At 40.5% G+C, this 16,178-nt stretch overlaps 2 protein-coding genes across 2 annotated transcripts in view; one reads left to right on the top strand and one right to left on the bottom strand.

Moving 5' to 3' along the window:
- The window catches only part of RNF2 (ring finger protein 2), a 95,011-nt gene extending 90,809 nt beyond the window's left edge, over positions 1-4,202 (bottom strand). The window contains exon 1 of the mRNA XM_030302416.1: positions 4,181-4,202. The gene's annotated coding sequence lies outside the window, so the exon portion shown is untranslated. The remainder of the gene's footprint in view (positions 1-4,180) is intronic.
- A 222-nt stretch (positions 4,203-4,424) lies between these two features.
- The window catches only part of NIBAN1 (niban apoptosis regulator 1), a 152,870-nt gene continuing 141,116 nt past the window's right edge, over positions 4,425-16,178 (top strand). Inside the window, exon 1 of the mRNA XM_030302408.1 lies at positions 4,425-4,566. Coding sequence (XP_030158268.1) covers positions 4,512-4,566 — 55 coding nt within the window. The 5' untranslated portion in view covers positions 4,425-4,511. The remainder of the gene's footprint in view (positions 4,567-16,178) is intronic.

Below are 16,178 nucleotides of genomic sequence, written 5' to 3' on the forward strand. Positions count from 1 at the left end.
GAAGTAGGGAAACAAGCATGCATACATTGCTGCTAGACAGGTGATTTAAGTTACATTTATACAATGAACTATTATTGACCTAGATCTAGACATTTATTTAAATGGAAATACTCCAAATGAAAAATTATAACACAGATTATAGAATATATAAAGAGCATCACCTCATTTTGGTTATTAAGTAACTATAAGTAAGTTTTTATATAATTATAAATTAGAGTTGCACTTATGTTGTGTAAATCTGTAGGAATCTATACCAAAATGGTGATTGGGATTACCTAAAGATTTTGATGTTGGGATTTGCATGCTTTCCCCCCCTTTTTTCTTTTGTCAATAGTTTCTAATTTTTTATAGTAAGACCTGGATTATTTATGTAAATAAACAAAAGATTTAATATAAAAGTGGTAGTACAGCAGTTAAGTGGGTGAATTCTGGAGTTTGATAAACCCAGGTGACAGATGACCTTTGCTATATTCCTTAAAGTTCTTTTTTTAAATTAAGTGCATTTATTTTGAGAGAGAGAGTGGGGAAGGGGCAGAGAGAGGAGGAGAGAGAGAAAAATCCCAGGCAGGCTCTGCACTACCAGTGCAGAGCCTGATGCGGGGCTGGAACTCACACACCACAAGATCAGGACCGGAGCCAAAGTCCGACGCTTAACCAACTGAGCCACCCAGACACCCCAGATTTCTTAAACTTCCTAACCTTGATTCTCTCGTGTTTAAAATGGTGATAATAACGTGCCTACTTCAATCAGTTTTTGCGAAGATGAAGCTAGATAACTTGTACGACCTACCATGTGTGTTTCTCATACAATCAAGTAATTACAGAGCTCCTGCCCCTACATTACACAGCAGTACAGGCTCCCTGGGGAAATGCAGAGAAGTGTGAGATTGTCCCTGCTGTGCAGGCAGTTAAATGCCCACATAGAGAGGTGTCACTTACTCAAATGAGAACATGGCAAATAAGGGGTTCATAGTTCTAGGACATGTAAGAGAATCCCCGAATACATGCACATTTTAAAGGTACTAAATGTTGGGGCGCCTGGGTGGCTCAGTCAGTTGAGCGTCCAACTTGGCTCAGGTTATGATCTCATGGTTCATGACTTTGAGCCCCACGTCGGGCTCTGTGCTAACAGCTCAGAGCCTGGAGCCTGCCTCAGATTCTGTGTCCCCCTCTCTCTCTGCCCCACCCCTGCTTGTGTGCTGTCTCTCTCTGTCTTTCAAAAATGAATGAACATAAAAAAAATGTTTTTAAATAAATAAATAAAGGTACTAAATGTCTATTAATCTAATTTGCTCCTTTGAAAAAGGTAATCTAACTGGGTGAATTTTATGGTATGTGAATTATATCTCAATTAAGATGTTTCAAGGGTAATCATTTTAATATGTGCTCTTGACCTGAAAGAAGTGGTCTTAAGAGTATCTTAATACAGGGGCACGTGGGTGGCTCGGTTGGTTAAGCATCCAACTCTTGATTTAGGCTCAGGTCATGATCTCACGGTTTGTGACTTCAAGGCCTGTATTAGGCTCTACGTTGACTGCACGGAGCTTACTTGGGATTCTCTCTCTCCCTCTCTCTGCCCCTCCTCTGCTCATTCTCTCTCTCTTTCTCAAAATAACTAAATAAAACTTAAAAAAATTTTTAAATAAAAAAAGAGTATTTTAATACAAAATACATTAATGTAGTACAAAAACTAACATTGCATAGGAAATTTTCTAAACTAGCTGATTTGAATCGTATGAAGTTGACTCTGCTTCATAAAGTTATTGAATTGCTTGGAGACTCATTTTTAGTGTGTGATTAATAAAATGGTGCCCACATAGGATTTGCAAATATTAAATACTGTAACTAAAATAATGAATTCCTTATTTTTTCCTGTAAACTGGTTTGGGAAAAGGAGCTTTATTTGTTTGGGGAAAAAAAATGGGAGCAGAAGTTCTTTCTTAAGGTAATATCAATGATTTGCAAGGTCTAATTAAAATTCCACTTTCTCTAAAGACTTGCTGCCTTGACCAGTCTTGTTGTTACTGATAATAACAATCCTAGCTTCCATTTATTGAACACTTACTATGTTCCTGGGAATATGTTAAGTGTTTCACAGACCTGATCAGATGTAATTTTGATGACAGCACATAAGGGAAGTGTTATAAGCTCCGTCTAATAGGTAGAGAGACTGAAACAAGTAAGTTAAGCTCTTTGACAGGGTCACATGGCGACTAAGTTATCAGGCTAGGATTTGAGGCTGAGACTGTGATTACAAAGCTTGTTGCTACTACACACATACAAATCTTTCCTCTTACCTGTTCCATCTGTGAGTGCTACAAATGAGCAACAAAGGAGAGACGAGAATAATCAGTCTTTTCTCAGATTGTTCCCAAACCAGAGGTGACAAGCCAACACTCTGGCAGAAGATCCAAATCAGTTTTCTTCAACAACAATAACAGCATTCTGATGCACAATTATAGCTATTTATACAAGAAAAGGTATTACTACCCTGGGAAGATATACTTAATTCTAAGAGCTAACTTAAAATATTGAGAAAAAAGTTGAACATTGAAGAGTTTAAATTATTGAGTAGTTACCTGGAAATGCTATTTATTCATTGAGATTCACAGCTTTCATTGAGTCCAGATTCTATATTATATATTTCACTCATTCACTTATTCAATGGTTATTTATTGAACACCTATATGCCAGGTGCTGTTCTAGGCATTTGAGATACATCAGAGAACATGAGCAAAAATCCCTGCCCTTAAAGAAAAAAAATGAATAATAATATACATATAAAAGAAACAAGAAACAACATCAACAAAGAAAATCCCCAACCTTATGGAGTTTCCGTTTCAGTGGGGACAGATAAAGAAGCATATCATATGATGCTAAGTGAAATGAATAATAATAATGAAGTGGAGTGGAGTAAGGAGTGGAGAGAGATGAGGGCTGGTGTATAAATGGGGTAAAAAAAATGCTTCTTTTGAAGTGTTAAGCATTTAAGCGGAGATTTGAATAAAATGAGAGACTTAGAGAGTGAACCAGGTGAATATCTGAGGGAAGAGCATCCCAGGCAAACCAAGAGCACATGCAACGGTGGTGTATCCTAGAAGAGCAAAAAGGCCAGTGGGGCCAACCAGAGAGCAAAGGGGAGAGTGGCGGTAGGTGAGGGCAGAGAGGAAGGGGGGCCTGGTGTCAGCGACAGACTGGGGCTTTTTCTCTGAAGGAGGAGGACCAGTCAGGAGGCTAGTGTAATCATCCATGTGAGAAATGATGAGTGTCACAGCAGTGGGGGGTGGGGGGGTGAGAAACGGTTGGATACTGGATATATTCTGAAAGCAGAAAGGAGAGGATTTATTGAAGGATTAGAGTGTAGGGTGAGAGAGATTGGGTGTGAGGTGTGAGAAATCTTTGTGTTAAAATGCTAGTTAATTTACTTTTGAGGGCAGAGCCTCTGAGTCCTGCTCAGGCCTGGTTCTTCTGTGTACAGGCCACTCGACCTTGGAGGTTAAGTCAATAGGAGTCACTGAAACTCTGATTACTAAGAATAGGAAGAAATGCATGGTGACCCTTCTGCCCCAGTGGAGTCTTATTTGCGAGAGGCTGCCAAGCTAAATAGTGGTTGTGGGAAAAGACTAGATGCCCTTTCTGATGAACTATTTCCAGTTTGCTGAGGGGAAGAACTGGACCTAAAGGTGTAGGAACAGACTCTGATGGGGTTTTCAGAAGTTTCAGGACTAGGAACATATTGCAGGACCCAGCCTTAGGTTTTCCCTGGTTTTCTATTTCTTTTTTTCCCTTCATTCCCCACCCACTCCTTGGTCTAACATCATGGCTGAAGGAAGGTACAGTTTACTGTCGGTTCTCAAACCTTAGCAGGCCTCAGAATTACCTGGAATGCCCTGAGAAAAACACAGATTGCTGGGCCCACTCCTGGAGTTTCTAACCGGGGCGGTGTGTGTGTGTGTGTGTGTGTGTGTGTGTGTGTGTGTGTGTGTGTTTAGAGGGTACACAGGGGTGGGGGAGCTGAAATTTTGCATCTCTAACAAGTTCTTAGGTGATGCTTGCGAACTGCTGCTTCTAGTACCAAAGGGCGTGCAAAGCAACGTCTTTAATTCCACCTCGTGACATGTGAGTGGCGAAGGTTCCAGCTCACAGAGGTTTCCAGTCACTAGGGAAATTGTGCACTTACCCCACGGTGTTTTCTCGGCTGCCCATAACCCGGGGAAAGAAGCAAAGGCCGGCGAGGAGAAGGAACCAGCGGGCAGTCTTTCCAGACTAGACGTCCCCTCGGAGCTCCCCAGCGAAGCCAGGGCGGGAAGACAGCCCCCAGGCCAGCCCACAGATCCTCAGAGGGCGCGCGCGGACCTGGAGGAGGCGCCCCAGAAGGCGGCGCCTCTCGGAGGAAGTTTGTCCTTTAACTGCAGAGCCGGGTTCGCCGTCGCAGCAACCTCCAGGAGCGAGCAGCGGGCGCCCACGGGAGCCGTCAGCGTCGCCCCGGGTGCATCGCGCGCACCGCGGCCATGGGCGGCTCGGCCTCCAGCCTGCTGGACGAGGGCAAGTGCACCTACATCCGAGGTACGCGCGCGCTGGGGGCTTGCCGGGGGCGGGGCGCCCGCCCGGGGGGACCTGCACCGCCGCGCGGACCCTGACCCCAGAGGGCGCGTCGCCAGCCGGTGCCGGACCCGCCCTCCACCTGAGGCGCGCTACCGGCGGGCGTGGGGACCTCGGGAGCGCACGGCGCCTCGCGGGGCCAGCTCTCTCCCAGCTCCGGGGCCGCATGCCTGGGCCCGGGCGGGGCTGCGCTTCGGCCGGGGGCCCGCCGGCGGGGGATGCTCTGGGAAGCGCCGCGGCACCGTGGTGGGAGGCAGGTGCAGGCCGAGGGGTGGGGGCGCGACCCCGTTTTTTCCGCTCAGCCCGCCTTGGGGTCTGATCAGCACCTGGCCCAGAAACACCTCACCCTCGCCTCAGTTCTGGGCTCTTTCTGAACTTGCCCAAAGAGAGCCACGGGGATATCCCTTGTTTCTGGAGACTTCCCGGGGGATTCCCGGCCTATACAGCAGAATTTCCCTCCTGGTAACGTTGGCCTGTTTTTGTAAAACGCGGCGTCGGCCACATCTCTTCACTGGAACTTCAGATCACTTGTGGATGATTTCATCAGAGGCAGAAAGGACCGTGTCATTATGCTCCCAGGTTACACGGTTTCTTTCCCTCTCCGGAGACGGGGGAGGGGGGGGGGAACAAAAGAGGAACATTGGCATATTTTGTAACAGTTGGCTAAAGTAATAGATGGGGAGAAATTCATTTGGGGAGACTTTCAGACATAGTGACTCACTGGAGAGTCTGAGGCGGAAAAACAAAACAACAACATACACAAACCCAACAACAGCAACAAAAAACTTTAGAAAACAAAACAAAAACCCAGACTAAATGGAAACTGCAGAAAATCGTGACTCTATCTCCTGGGTGTATTTGACCCCATCTCTCTATTCTGCAGCAAACCTTGCCCACAACCACTACCTATTTAGTTATCTTGTGAATTTAGTATTTTTCTGGCTTTAGAAATACCTTCTAAACTAAGTATTGAACTGTACGTTTTACCCTAATTCTGTAAAGAAATGGTTAAGTTCTTCCTGTTTAAGTTCTCTTTCTGGCCCCCTGAACTTTCCTGATAGGAAAGCACTTATTTAGTGTCCTTATTCCATATTTGTTTTCAGTCACCACAACATTTAAAATCATTTTAAAAGGATATCAAATCAGGGCACTTGAGAGCCATGTAATTGACTTTCCAGATTCCTGCTCTGGTGCTTGTGGAGGCAGAGAGGATCATCGACAGCCCATTCTGTCAGGGGATAAATCTTGGTCAAGTATTCCTTTGCTGTAGTTTATTTAAAATGGGGGAAAGATGGATGGCTTATTTATATTAGTTAAACAGCTAAACTAAGGCTGCCTTAGTCTTACAAATTTGGCCATGTGCTTATTTTCACCAGTGTGTAAGGGACTGAAAGAACAATGTAGTAGAACATAGTGAGGAGGGGTTTGCATTTAGTTATTTGCAAAATATGTTTATGCCATTTATTTTATAAGACTTTTTTATATAAGAATATATATATTTTTATAAGACTATTTTATAAGACTTCCTTTCACTGCAAAGCTTAGAGACACCTAAAGTTGAATCATGGCCATCTACAGTAATCATCGGAAGTCCAGCAATGTAAGGGATTAATGTTCTTAAAGACTTCATGGTCATGACAGTTGGTGCAAACCTTGTATTCATGTGAAAAGAAAATGTGTTACCCTTTTATTTTATTGTGAATTTAAATTATTACCCTCACAAAAGTATGAGACAGCTAGTGCACAGAAAGAACTTGTAATGAATATGTTCTGAATGCATAAAACTATAGCAGAGTGTATGACAGTCATTACATCCACAAGTCTTGTTCAATTTTATCTCCTTATTCTTTGGGAGGACACTTTCAAGTTATGTACGGGCAGAGGGAAGAGAAGAGTTAAGTTAGAATACCTCCAGAGAAAATGAGACGTTGCCTCATTTGAGAATACTAGTCTTGCCAAAAGAGAAAAGAGCATTGGAAAAATGCATGGTGTTGTGAATTGTTAGTGCATGAGCACATGAAGGTCATGAGGCTGTGATTTCCTGATGGTTTTGAAGCCTCAGATCCCTGTAAAAAAATTATATATATGTGTATATATATACACACACATATGTATATATGTGTGTATATGTATGTATATACATATATATGTATGTATATATACACATACATATGTGTGTATATGTGTATATATACATACATATATATGTATACATACACATACACATGTATATATGTATATACATACGTATATATACATGTATACATGTATATATGTATATACATATATGTGTGTGTATGTATATATATGTATATATATGGTCCTATCTTCTCTGATTTGCCCATCTTTAGCCCATAAATATTCTCAAGTTTTGATTTAATTATAAGCAGAACAATCGAAAATATGACAGTAAGGTTTAAATACAATTTTATGACCTATTTCTCATAAAGGAGCTGCCAGTGAAATATTATAGATTTGAAAGCCCCTGTAGCTGATTCAATAACTTTCCTTGAAGCTTGATAAACTTTGCTAACATATGGAGAATAACTAGTCAGTATATTTGGAGTCAGTTTTGTTAACTTAATCTTGTATGTGTTATAAGCAGCTTACTTCTGGTATGCTAATGAGTCTGAATCAGCATTTGCTTTTAGACAAATCGTTTAACAGCTGCCGTTCAGTTTGTGTGCATCGAAACTTTGTGTTAACAGTGATGCTCATCACATGGTTGTTTTGAAAATACATTATTTCTTAGGATTTAGTGAATTTCCAGGCGAAGGGATATCAGAAGTATTGAGGAGTTACTTCATTTCTAAAGATGCTTTGAAAATTATTACCACACTCATGTTTCCTGGCACAGAATACATTTTTAGGATTGCTTCTGGAAACTTTCAGTAATTTCACTTGATACGATGTTTCAATTAATAAATAATTCTAAGACCAGGTTGTAATCATAGGGACAGTGTTATCTGTTAGCCCTCAGTGTTGCTTTTAGCACTGACTTAAAAGGGTCTTCTTTCAATGAGAAAGGAAGCTCATAAATTATCCAGGCACCGGTGATCAACTTAGGGCACTTTGCTCTCTTTATGCCACGTTTCCTTTTACTTTTTAAACTTTGATATGCAAAAATGAACTATAGCTTCAAAACACACAATGCCTTCCTGTTTGAGAAATAATTATATTTCCTTTTAAAAATTGCCAATGGATTGTTAATGAATCAAAACAAAACAAAACAAAAAAGAACCTGAAAACTCCCTCCTAAATCCTTGTGTAGAGTCAGAATAAGTACTGGAAAATCAGTGCCACAGCTGAGAATTGTGGGAGACACGGGTCTCGGTGGGGACTGGCAGACACGTGGAGGCCTGGTAGCAGCAAGTGGCAGGAAAACCGTTCTTTTCCTAGACTTACTGCAGAGTGCGTCCCAGTTAACCCATAAGGGCCCAATGGCTTCCAGTGAAATGCTTATCGGTGATCTGATGCTTATAAAGAAAATGAGTTTCAGCTTAAAAACAACTTGTATTTCTCATAGGGGGATTTTCTCATACTTGTACCGTAAGGATTCACATGGGTGGCAGTATATGAAATTTATGCTCAGAACAGTGTCTGGAGTGATGTCTCCACAGACAGGATGAATGGAAGATAGGGAGAACTGTACATGTGTGTAGTCTACTTAATCTAGATGTATATAGTACTAGTCTACACATTTGCCTGTTCTTCAGTCGTAATTTGTGGGTAGGAGATGGGCATAAGAACTGGTCTGATTTATATGGATATTATGACAGTGTAATCTGAGAGTCCAGTTTATCTCGCTAGAAATGGCAGTATATTGTCATGGGTAATTAGGATATGGAGCGTGGGTAGGCACAATTAGACATCAACCCAACATCTTTCCCCCATTCCTCTTTCAAACAGAACCGCACTTTTATTTGGGGACTGAATGTCCCCTCTGTAAAGCCATGTGTCCCAGAGAGGCTAGCCCCACTTACGGCTTTTGAGGGGTGGGTGCAGATTGGCCCATGCCTATCACGGTGCTGTGTTCTCCTTGCCAGTGATTATATGCGGCATGGGATTCTGATGCAGTGTGGCCAGTGAGGCTTGAAGGGAGGTTGACTGGCTGTTTCTAAGAAAGTTTTCTTCCCTTTTTAAAAGGAGACAAAGGGTTGAGACATATTCTTCCTTTCCTTCTTCTTTTGGACTTTGTTGTGTTTGAATGTGATGCCTGGAACTAAGTAGGAAGGGAGCTAGCTCAAAGACATAGCCATCATTGGAGCACTGCCAGGCCAACGTTGTCTCAGAGAAGAGAAGCTAGAGCCCGGGCACACCTTGCTGATCGCCTCTCTGTCCTACTCATGCGTACTTTTTGTTGTGTAATATACTAAATCCTCTTTGAGTAGGGGTTGAGTGCTGGTTATCCCCCAATATCATTCTTCCCTTTTTTTTTTTTTTTTTTAGTTTTTATTTACTTAAGTAATCTCTACACCCAATGTTGGGCTTGAACTCATGACTCTGAGATCAAGAGTCGCATGCTCCTCCAGCTGAGCCAGGCAGGTGCCCCTTCCTTACTTTTAAAAATAATAGAACCTCTATAGGGTGCCTGGGTGACTCGGTTGGTTAAGCGACTGGCTCTTGATTTGGGCTCGGGTCATGATCCTATGGTTCGTGAGTTCGAGCTCCGCATGGAGCCCCACGTGGAGCACCATGTCCAGCCCCACACTGGGCTCCCCCACTAACAATGCAGAGCCTGCTTAGTATTCTCTCTCTCTCTTCCTCTCTCTCTGCACCTCCCCTGCCCATGAGCATGTGCTTTCTCTCTCTCTGTCTCTCTCTCTCTCAAAATAAATAGACTTAAAAAAAAACTTCTAGAAGTTCTTTAGAACTTCTAAATGTTAGCTGGCCATGTGAACTTCCAGAGTAAAAATATTTCCCAGGCGTCTTTTCAACTAGATGGGGTCATGTAACTGAGTTTTGGTAAGGGGTATAGGTAGACATGTTGTATGCTCTTTCCAGAAAGTAACTTTAAAGAGAAAGAGTGTGCCCTTCTGTGTCCTTTCCTTCATACTATTGGCTAGATGGTGATGGTGGCTGGAACAGCATCTTTCACTATGAGGTGTCCTTTTAAGAAGGAGTTCATGCAGCATGGAGTCAGTGGACAGAAGGAGCCTAGGTTCACGTGGTAGAACCTCCATACCAGCGCTGAGCCTTCATAAGAGAGAAATAAAGTTCTATCTTATTTAAGCCAGTGTTATCTGTGTTACTATATTCCACAGACACATCTTACTCTGATTGTCTCTAGTACTTGTGCCCCCAAATGTCATAACCAGCACACTAAGTGCTGCCTTGTTGAGTCCCTTTAAGAAAAATTAATCAGAAGAAAGTAGGAAGTCGGTAAAGATTCTGCCATTAGTATCGGTGTTAGTTCTTAATTTGTAGAAGGGAATGGATTCTCCTGGGAAGTGAGGAATTACAGCTGCCCAGGTGGGAATAGCAGGGATGGGAGAAAGAAGGAGAGGGTGCCCAGTGTAAATAACACAAAAACATATGCTGATCACATTATATTTTGATAAAAAATCATGCCAAATGCATGCCAAACTACTGACAAAGCTAGAAGGAGTTTCTAATTAGGAAAACTATTGCCAATTGGTAATTTCTAGTGGCAACAATAACTTTCTACTACCTTTAGTCTTTCTTTAGTATGAATTGAGAGTTTCTTAAAATCATCAAAAATAAACACTAGACTGAGACAAATTAACATATTCTCCTATTTTTGTGGAAGAAACAGTGACCTTCCCTCCTGGGCTACAATTCATGCCTTGATGAACCTCATAGAGTCAGACACTGAATCAAGATCTGGTCTCAATGAAACATTTCTTTTTTTCTATGGACACTGGCAGTGAGAGGACTACACCATCAATGGTGCTGTAGTAATGGTAATTACTAAAATGACAATGGTGATTCTTTTTATTGTTTTATTTATTTTTGCTGGACTACTGAACTGATTGATTGTAGTTGTACTCTATTGTAATCTTTGGGAAATTCTGAACTGGGTTCCCAGGTAGAAAGTGCAACAGCAAGAGCTCAATTTGTAATGGTTTCTAATCCAATTAAAATAAATGTACCGTGAAAATTTCACAAAATACCCAGTGTGAATTATGGCAGTGAATTTTAATCTCCTAATCAGATTATTTATTTATTTATTTATTTATTTTATTTTTTAAAATTTACATCCAAATTAGTTAGCATATAGTGCAACAATGATTTCAGGAGTAGATTCCTTAGTGCCCCTTACCCATTTAGCCCATCCCCCCTCCCACACGCCCTCCATTAACCCTCAGTTTGTTCTCCATATTTATGAGTCTCTTCTGTTTTGTCCCTCTCCCTGTTTTTATACTATTTTTGTTTCCCTTCCCTTATGTTCATCTGTTTTGTCTCTTAAAGTCCTCATATGAGTGAAGTCATATGATTTTTGTCTTTCTCTGACTAATTTCACTTAGCATACTACCCTCCAGTTCCATCCATGTAGTTGCAAATGGCAAGATTTCATTCTTTTTGATTGCCGAGTAATACTCCATTGTATGTATATATATCACATCTTCTTTATCCATTCATCCATCAATGGACATTTGGGCTCTTTCCATACTTTGGCTATTGTTGATAGTGCTGCTATAAACATGGGGGTGCATGTGTCCCTTCGAAACAGCACACCTGTATTCCTTGGATAAATGCCTAGTAGGGCAATTGCTGGGTCATAGGGTAGTTCTATTTTTAGCTTTTGAGGAATCTCCATACTGTTTTCCAGAATGACTGCACCAGCTTGCATTCCCACCAACAATGCAAAAGAGATCCTCTTTCTCCACATCCTCGCCAACATCTGTTGTTGCCTGAGTTGTTAATGTTAGCCATTCTGACAGGTGTCAGGTGGTATCTCATTGTGGTTTTGATTTGTATTTCCCTGATGATGAGTGATGGGGAGCATTTTTTCATGTGTCAATTGGCCATCTGGATGTCTTCTTTGGAGAAGTGTCTATTCATGTCTTTTGCCCATTTCTTCACTGGATTATTTGTTTTTGGGGTGTTGAGTTTGATAAGTTCTTTATAGATTTTGGATACTAACCCTTTATCTGATATGTCGTTTGCAAATATCTTCTCCCATTCTGTCGGTTGCCTTTTAGTTTTGCTGATTGTTTCCTTCGCTGTGCAGAAGCTTGTTATTTTGATGAGGTCCCAGTAAGTTCATTTTTGCTTTTGTTTCCCTTGCGTCCAGAGATGTGTTGAGTAAGAAGTTGCTGTGGCCAAGATCAAAGAGGTTTTTGCCTGCTTTCTCCTCGAGGATTTTGATGGCTTCCTGTCTTATATTGAGGTCTTTCATCCATTTTGAGTTTATTTTTGTGTCTGGTGTAAGAAAGTGGTCCAGGTTCATTCTTATGCATGTCGCTGTCCAGTTTTCCCAGCACTACTTGCTGAAGAGACTGTCTTTATTCCATTGGATATTCTTTTCTGCTTTGTCAAAGATTAGTTGGCCATACGTTTGTGGGCCCATTTCTGGGTTCTCTATTCTGTTCCATTGATGTGTCTGTTCTTGTGCCAGTACCATACTGTCTTGATGATGACAGCTTTGTAGTATAGCTTGAAGTATGAGATTGTGATGCCTCCTGCTTTGGTTTTGTTTTTCAAGATCGCTTTGGCTATTCGGGTTCCATACCAATTTTAGGATTATTTGTTCTAACTCTGTGAAGAATGCTGGTGTTACTTTGATAGGGATTGCATTGAATATGTAGATTGCTTTGGGTAGTATCGACATTTTAACAATATTTGTTCTTCCTATCCAGGAGCATGGAATCTTTTTCCATTTTTTTGTGTCTTCTTCAATTTCTTTCATAATCGTTCTATGGTTTTCAGTGTATAGATTTTTCACCTCTTTGGTTAAATTTATTCCTAGGTATTTTATGGTTTTATTTTTTTTAATTAAAAAAATGTTTAGTTTGAGAGAGCATGGATACTCATGAGGAGGAGGGACAGAGGTAGAGAGAGAGAGAATCCCAAACTGGTTCCACGCTGTCAGGGCAGACCCTGACAAATGGTGAGATCATGACCTGAGCCAAAATCAAGAGTTGGATGTTCAACTGACTGAGCCACCCAGGTGCCCCAGATATTTTAATTTAATTTAATTTTTTTTTTTTTGTCAGCAAAGCTAGGTGACATCATTCTAAGAAGAAAGGTACATGCAGCAATGTGCACTGGTAAATGTAAAATGAAGTCAGAAATAAAGACAAAAGAATAAAAATCAGAATTAATATGCTACAGTCTGTTTAAAGCACTTTAGAAAAACATAGGACACAAGGGCTAAAGTTCTAACAGTTCCAAACTAAAACACACACACACACACACACACACACACACACACACAAATACAGATTTTCTCCTTTGAAACTGGAAAATTCATTTTAAAAAGACACTAGCAAGTTGCTGCCAATAAGAAAGTGCAGGCCAGCTTATAAAAGTGCTGCTGCTGCTGCTGCTGCTTCTTCTTCTTCTTCTTCTTCTTCTTCTTCTTCTTCTTTGTATACATAGTATACATAGTTTTGTATACATAGTTTTTCTCACTCCCAGGAGAAAAGATTTAGAGATATGAAAGCAATTAATTCAGTTTTGCAAATTGCAAGGTCTGGGACCCAAAGAAATTTATATTTCTGTGCTTGCTATTATTTAGATGTTTATGTCTGTAGGATAAGAATATATTAAGAGTTTTAACTAGGAGCTCCTAAGCAATTTTTAAAAAGTCCATAGTCTGAAGGAATTTTGGAAGAAGAGTAAATATCTCTGTGCCAAACCATGCGGATTTGGATTTTCTTTTTTCTTTTAAAGCTATTTTTTTTATTTTATTTATTTTATTTTATTTTAACATAAAACACAAGCTCAGAAAATCACACAAAACAAATGTATAGCATAGTGAATCACTTTAAGGCAAATATCCATGTGGCCATCACCTAGGGTCAAGAAATGGAAAGAACTTCACTAGCCATTCCAGAGGCTTCCACATACTCCATCCCAATCCTAAATCACTTTGTTTTCTCCCACAGTGACCACTATTTTCAGTTCTCTATTGCTGCCTAACAAACTACCCCCAAGAGATACTGGCTCTTTAAACAATGGTTAATTTGCTCACACTTCTGCTATCTGCCCTGGCTTCAACTGGGTGGTTGTACACCTTATATTTTACAAGTGGTCATTCCTGTGGCTGCATTCAGTTGGTGGATGGGCTGGTGGCCAGACTCAAATGGGAAGGCTTTCTTTCTCTCTAGGTGGCCTTTCTACATGGTCTGTCCTGTAGGGTACTGAGGTGGGTTTTTTTTTGTGTTTTTGTTTTTTTTTTTTTGGTAATATTTATTTTTGAGAGAGACAGAGACAGAGTGTGAGTGGGGGAGGGGCAGAAAGAAAGGGAGACATAATCTAAAGCAGGCTCCAGGCTCTGAGCAAGCTGTCAGCACAGAGCCTGATGCGGGGCTCGAAGTCACAAACCGCAAGATCATGACCTGAGCTGAAGCCGAACTCTTAACCAACTGAGCCACCCAGGTGCCACTAAGGTACTGAGCTTTTTAAATGGTGGGTCAGGGTTTTCAAGAGTGCTACGGCTTCCAGAAGCTGCCAGAGCTTCTTAAGGCTTTGGACTGGAATGGCATGGGATTACTCTGCTACATTCTATTGGTTAAAGCAAGTTTTGGGACCAGCCCAGATTAAAGAGGAGGGGACTCCGCAAAGTCATGAATAACGTGAGTTGTGCTTCATCAGAGAATTACTTCCATAATAGACTACGTACCACACCACTAATCCTAGACTTTAGAGTAATGACTTCCTTACATTTCCTTACAGTTTTATCACCCCACAATGCCTTTTTAAACTCTATAGTTTAGTCCTGGCCACTTAAAAAATATCTCTTTTAATCTACAGGTTTCCCTTATAACTTTTTTACTTGCAAATCATCTGTAGGAGGATCCAGGCTATTTGAAATGTAGAGTTTTCTACGGTCTGGAATTTGCTCCTGGTGCAGGTCGACACGTTTCTTCTAGATTTTGTACACATTGACAGAGTGATAGTGAGACTTGATCAGACTCAGAGTAAAGACTTTTGTCAAGACTATGGGTTGTGCTGTGGTCTTCATTTGGAGGTATATAACATCTGGTTGTCTCTTCTTGTGATGCTAGCAACCATTGATGCTCATTGCCAGAACCCATGAATTCACTGGGGTTTGAAAAATTGTTATATGCTAATTATGTCATTTTGTTCTCATCTATTAGCTGGAATTATTTTATGGAATGGTACTTTTTGTAATCTACAGTTTTGTTACCCCTTGTTATAGTTTGTATAGGAAAGGCAGGATAAAAACTTAATCCCTTTTATTTACCATTTTCAAGATAATTTATTGTTTTCCTGTCATTCCCCAAAGATGATCAATTAATTTATTTAAAAAATTTTTTTCATTTTATTTATTTGAGAAGGAGAGAGATAGAGAGAGCAGGAGAGAGAGACAGAGGGAGAGAGAATCTTAAGCAGGCTTCATACTGTCAGCCCAGATCCTGTCACAAGGCTTGATTTCATGACCTTGGGATCATTACCTGAGCTAAAACCAAGAGTTGGACACTCAACCGACTGAGCCTCCCGGGCACCCCAGTGATCAATTAATTTAGAAAAATATTAATTTCAGCTGAGGTTATGATCTCAGGATTTTAGGATTGAGCCCTGCACCAGGCTCTGTGCTGAGTGTGGAGGCTCCTTAAGACTCTCTCTCTCCCTCTGCCTCTCTCCCCGCTGCTCTCTCTAAAGTAAAAAATATATATATTATTGTGAACTCATGAGTTCCATTGTAATTCTTATCCTTATTGAAGCTTGAATTTCCCATCATTGGGAATGAAAACCTCTTCAAGTTGGCTCCTGAATCCTTTTGAAATTACCCTAGTAGTATTTAATAGCTTCCTTGCCATCTGGTAGATCAAGATGTTCTAAGCTCATCCTGTTTATATCCTACACTGTACCTGGAATATGCAATATCTATAAGAAGCCTGATTTATTTTAGTGGGAAATGGTATTTCAAGATGATAGTTTGGGCCTAGGAAAGCTCATTGCAATGACAGGTTGGCCATTGTTTCTGTGCCTATTTAGTGAATAGAACTAGGAAAAAGTGTTTTCTACATTACCTTTCTATCTATTCTTTTCCTTGGTTCTCAATTCTATCACAAGATTATAGAATTAAATATCCCCAAATTCTCATTTGATGCATTCCCCCAATACAAACAATAACCTCAGACAACACAAATACTACCACCACTAGTTATGATTGTAGAAAACAATTGAACAAATTGTTTTAAGAAGTAGTAACACAGTTTTTGTATATGCTATCCAAATTCTCCTCCAATTTTATTTTATTATTTTACTATGTCAGAGTATATAAGTATTATGTTCTCTTTTCTCATTTACTCTTGTTTTACAAGTAAGTATTATTTAATACATTGGTCCTTATATTGACGTCTCTCTGGTGTTTGAGATTCATTATCTAGTAGATGCCTTAAGAGCTCATGGAAACATAA

This window comes from Lynx canadensis, chromosome F1 (assembly GCF_007474595.2).
Source record: "Lynx canadensis isolate LIC74 chromosome F1, mLynCan4.pri.v2, whole genome shotgun sequence".
Lineage (NCBI taxonomy): Eukaryota > Metazoa > Chordata > Mammalia > Carnivora > Felidae > Lynx > Lynx canadensis.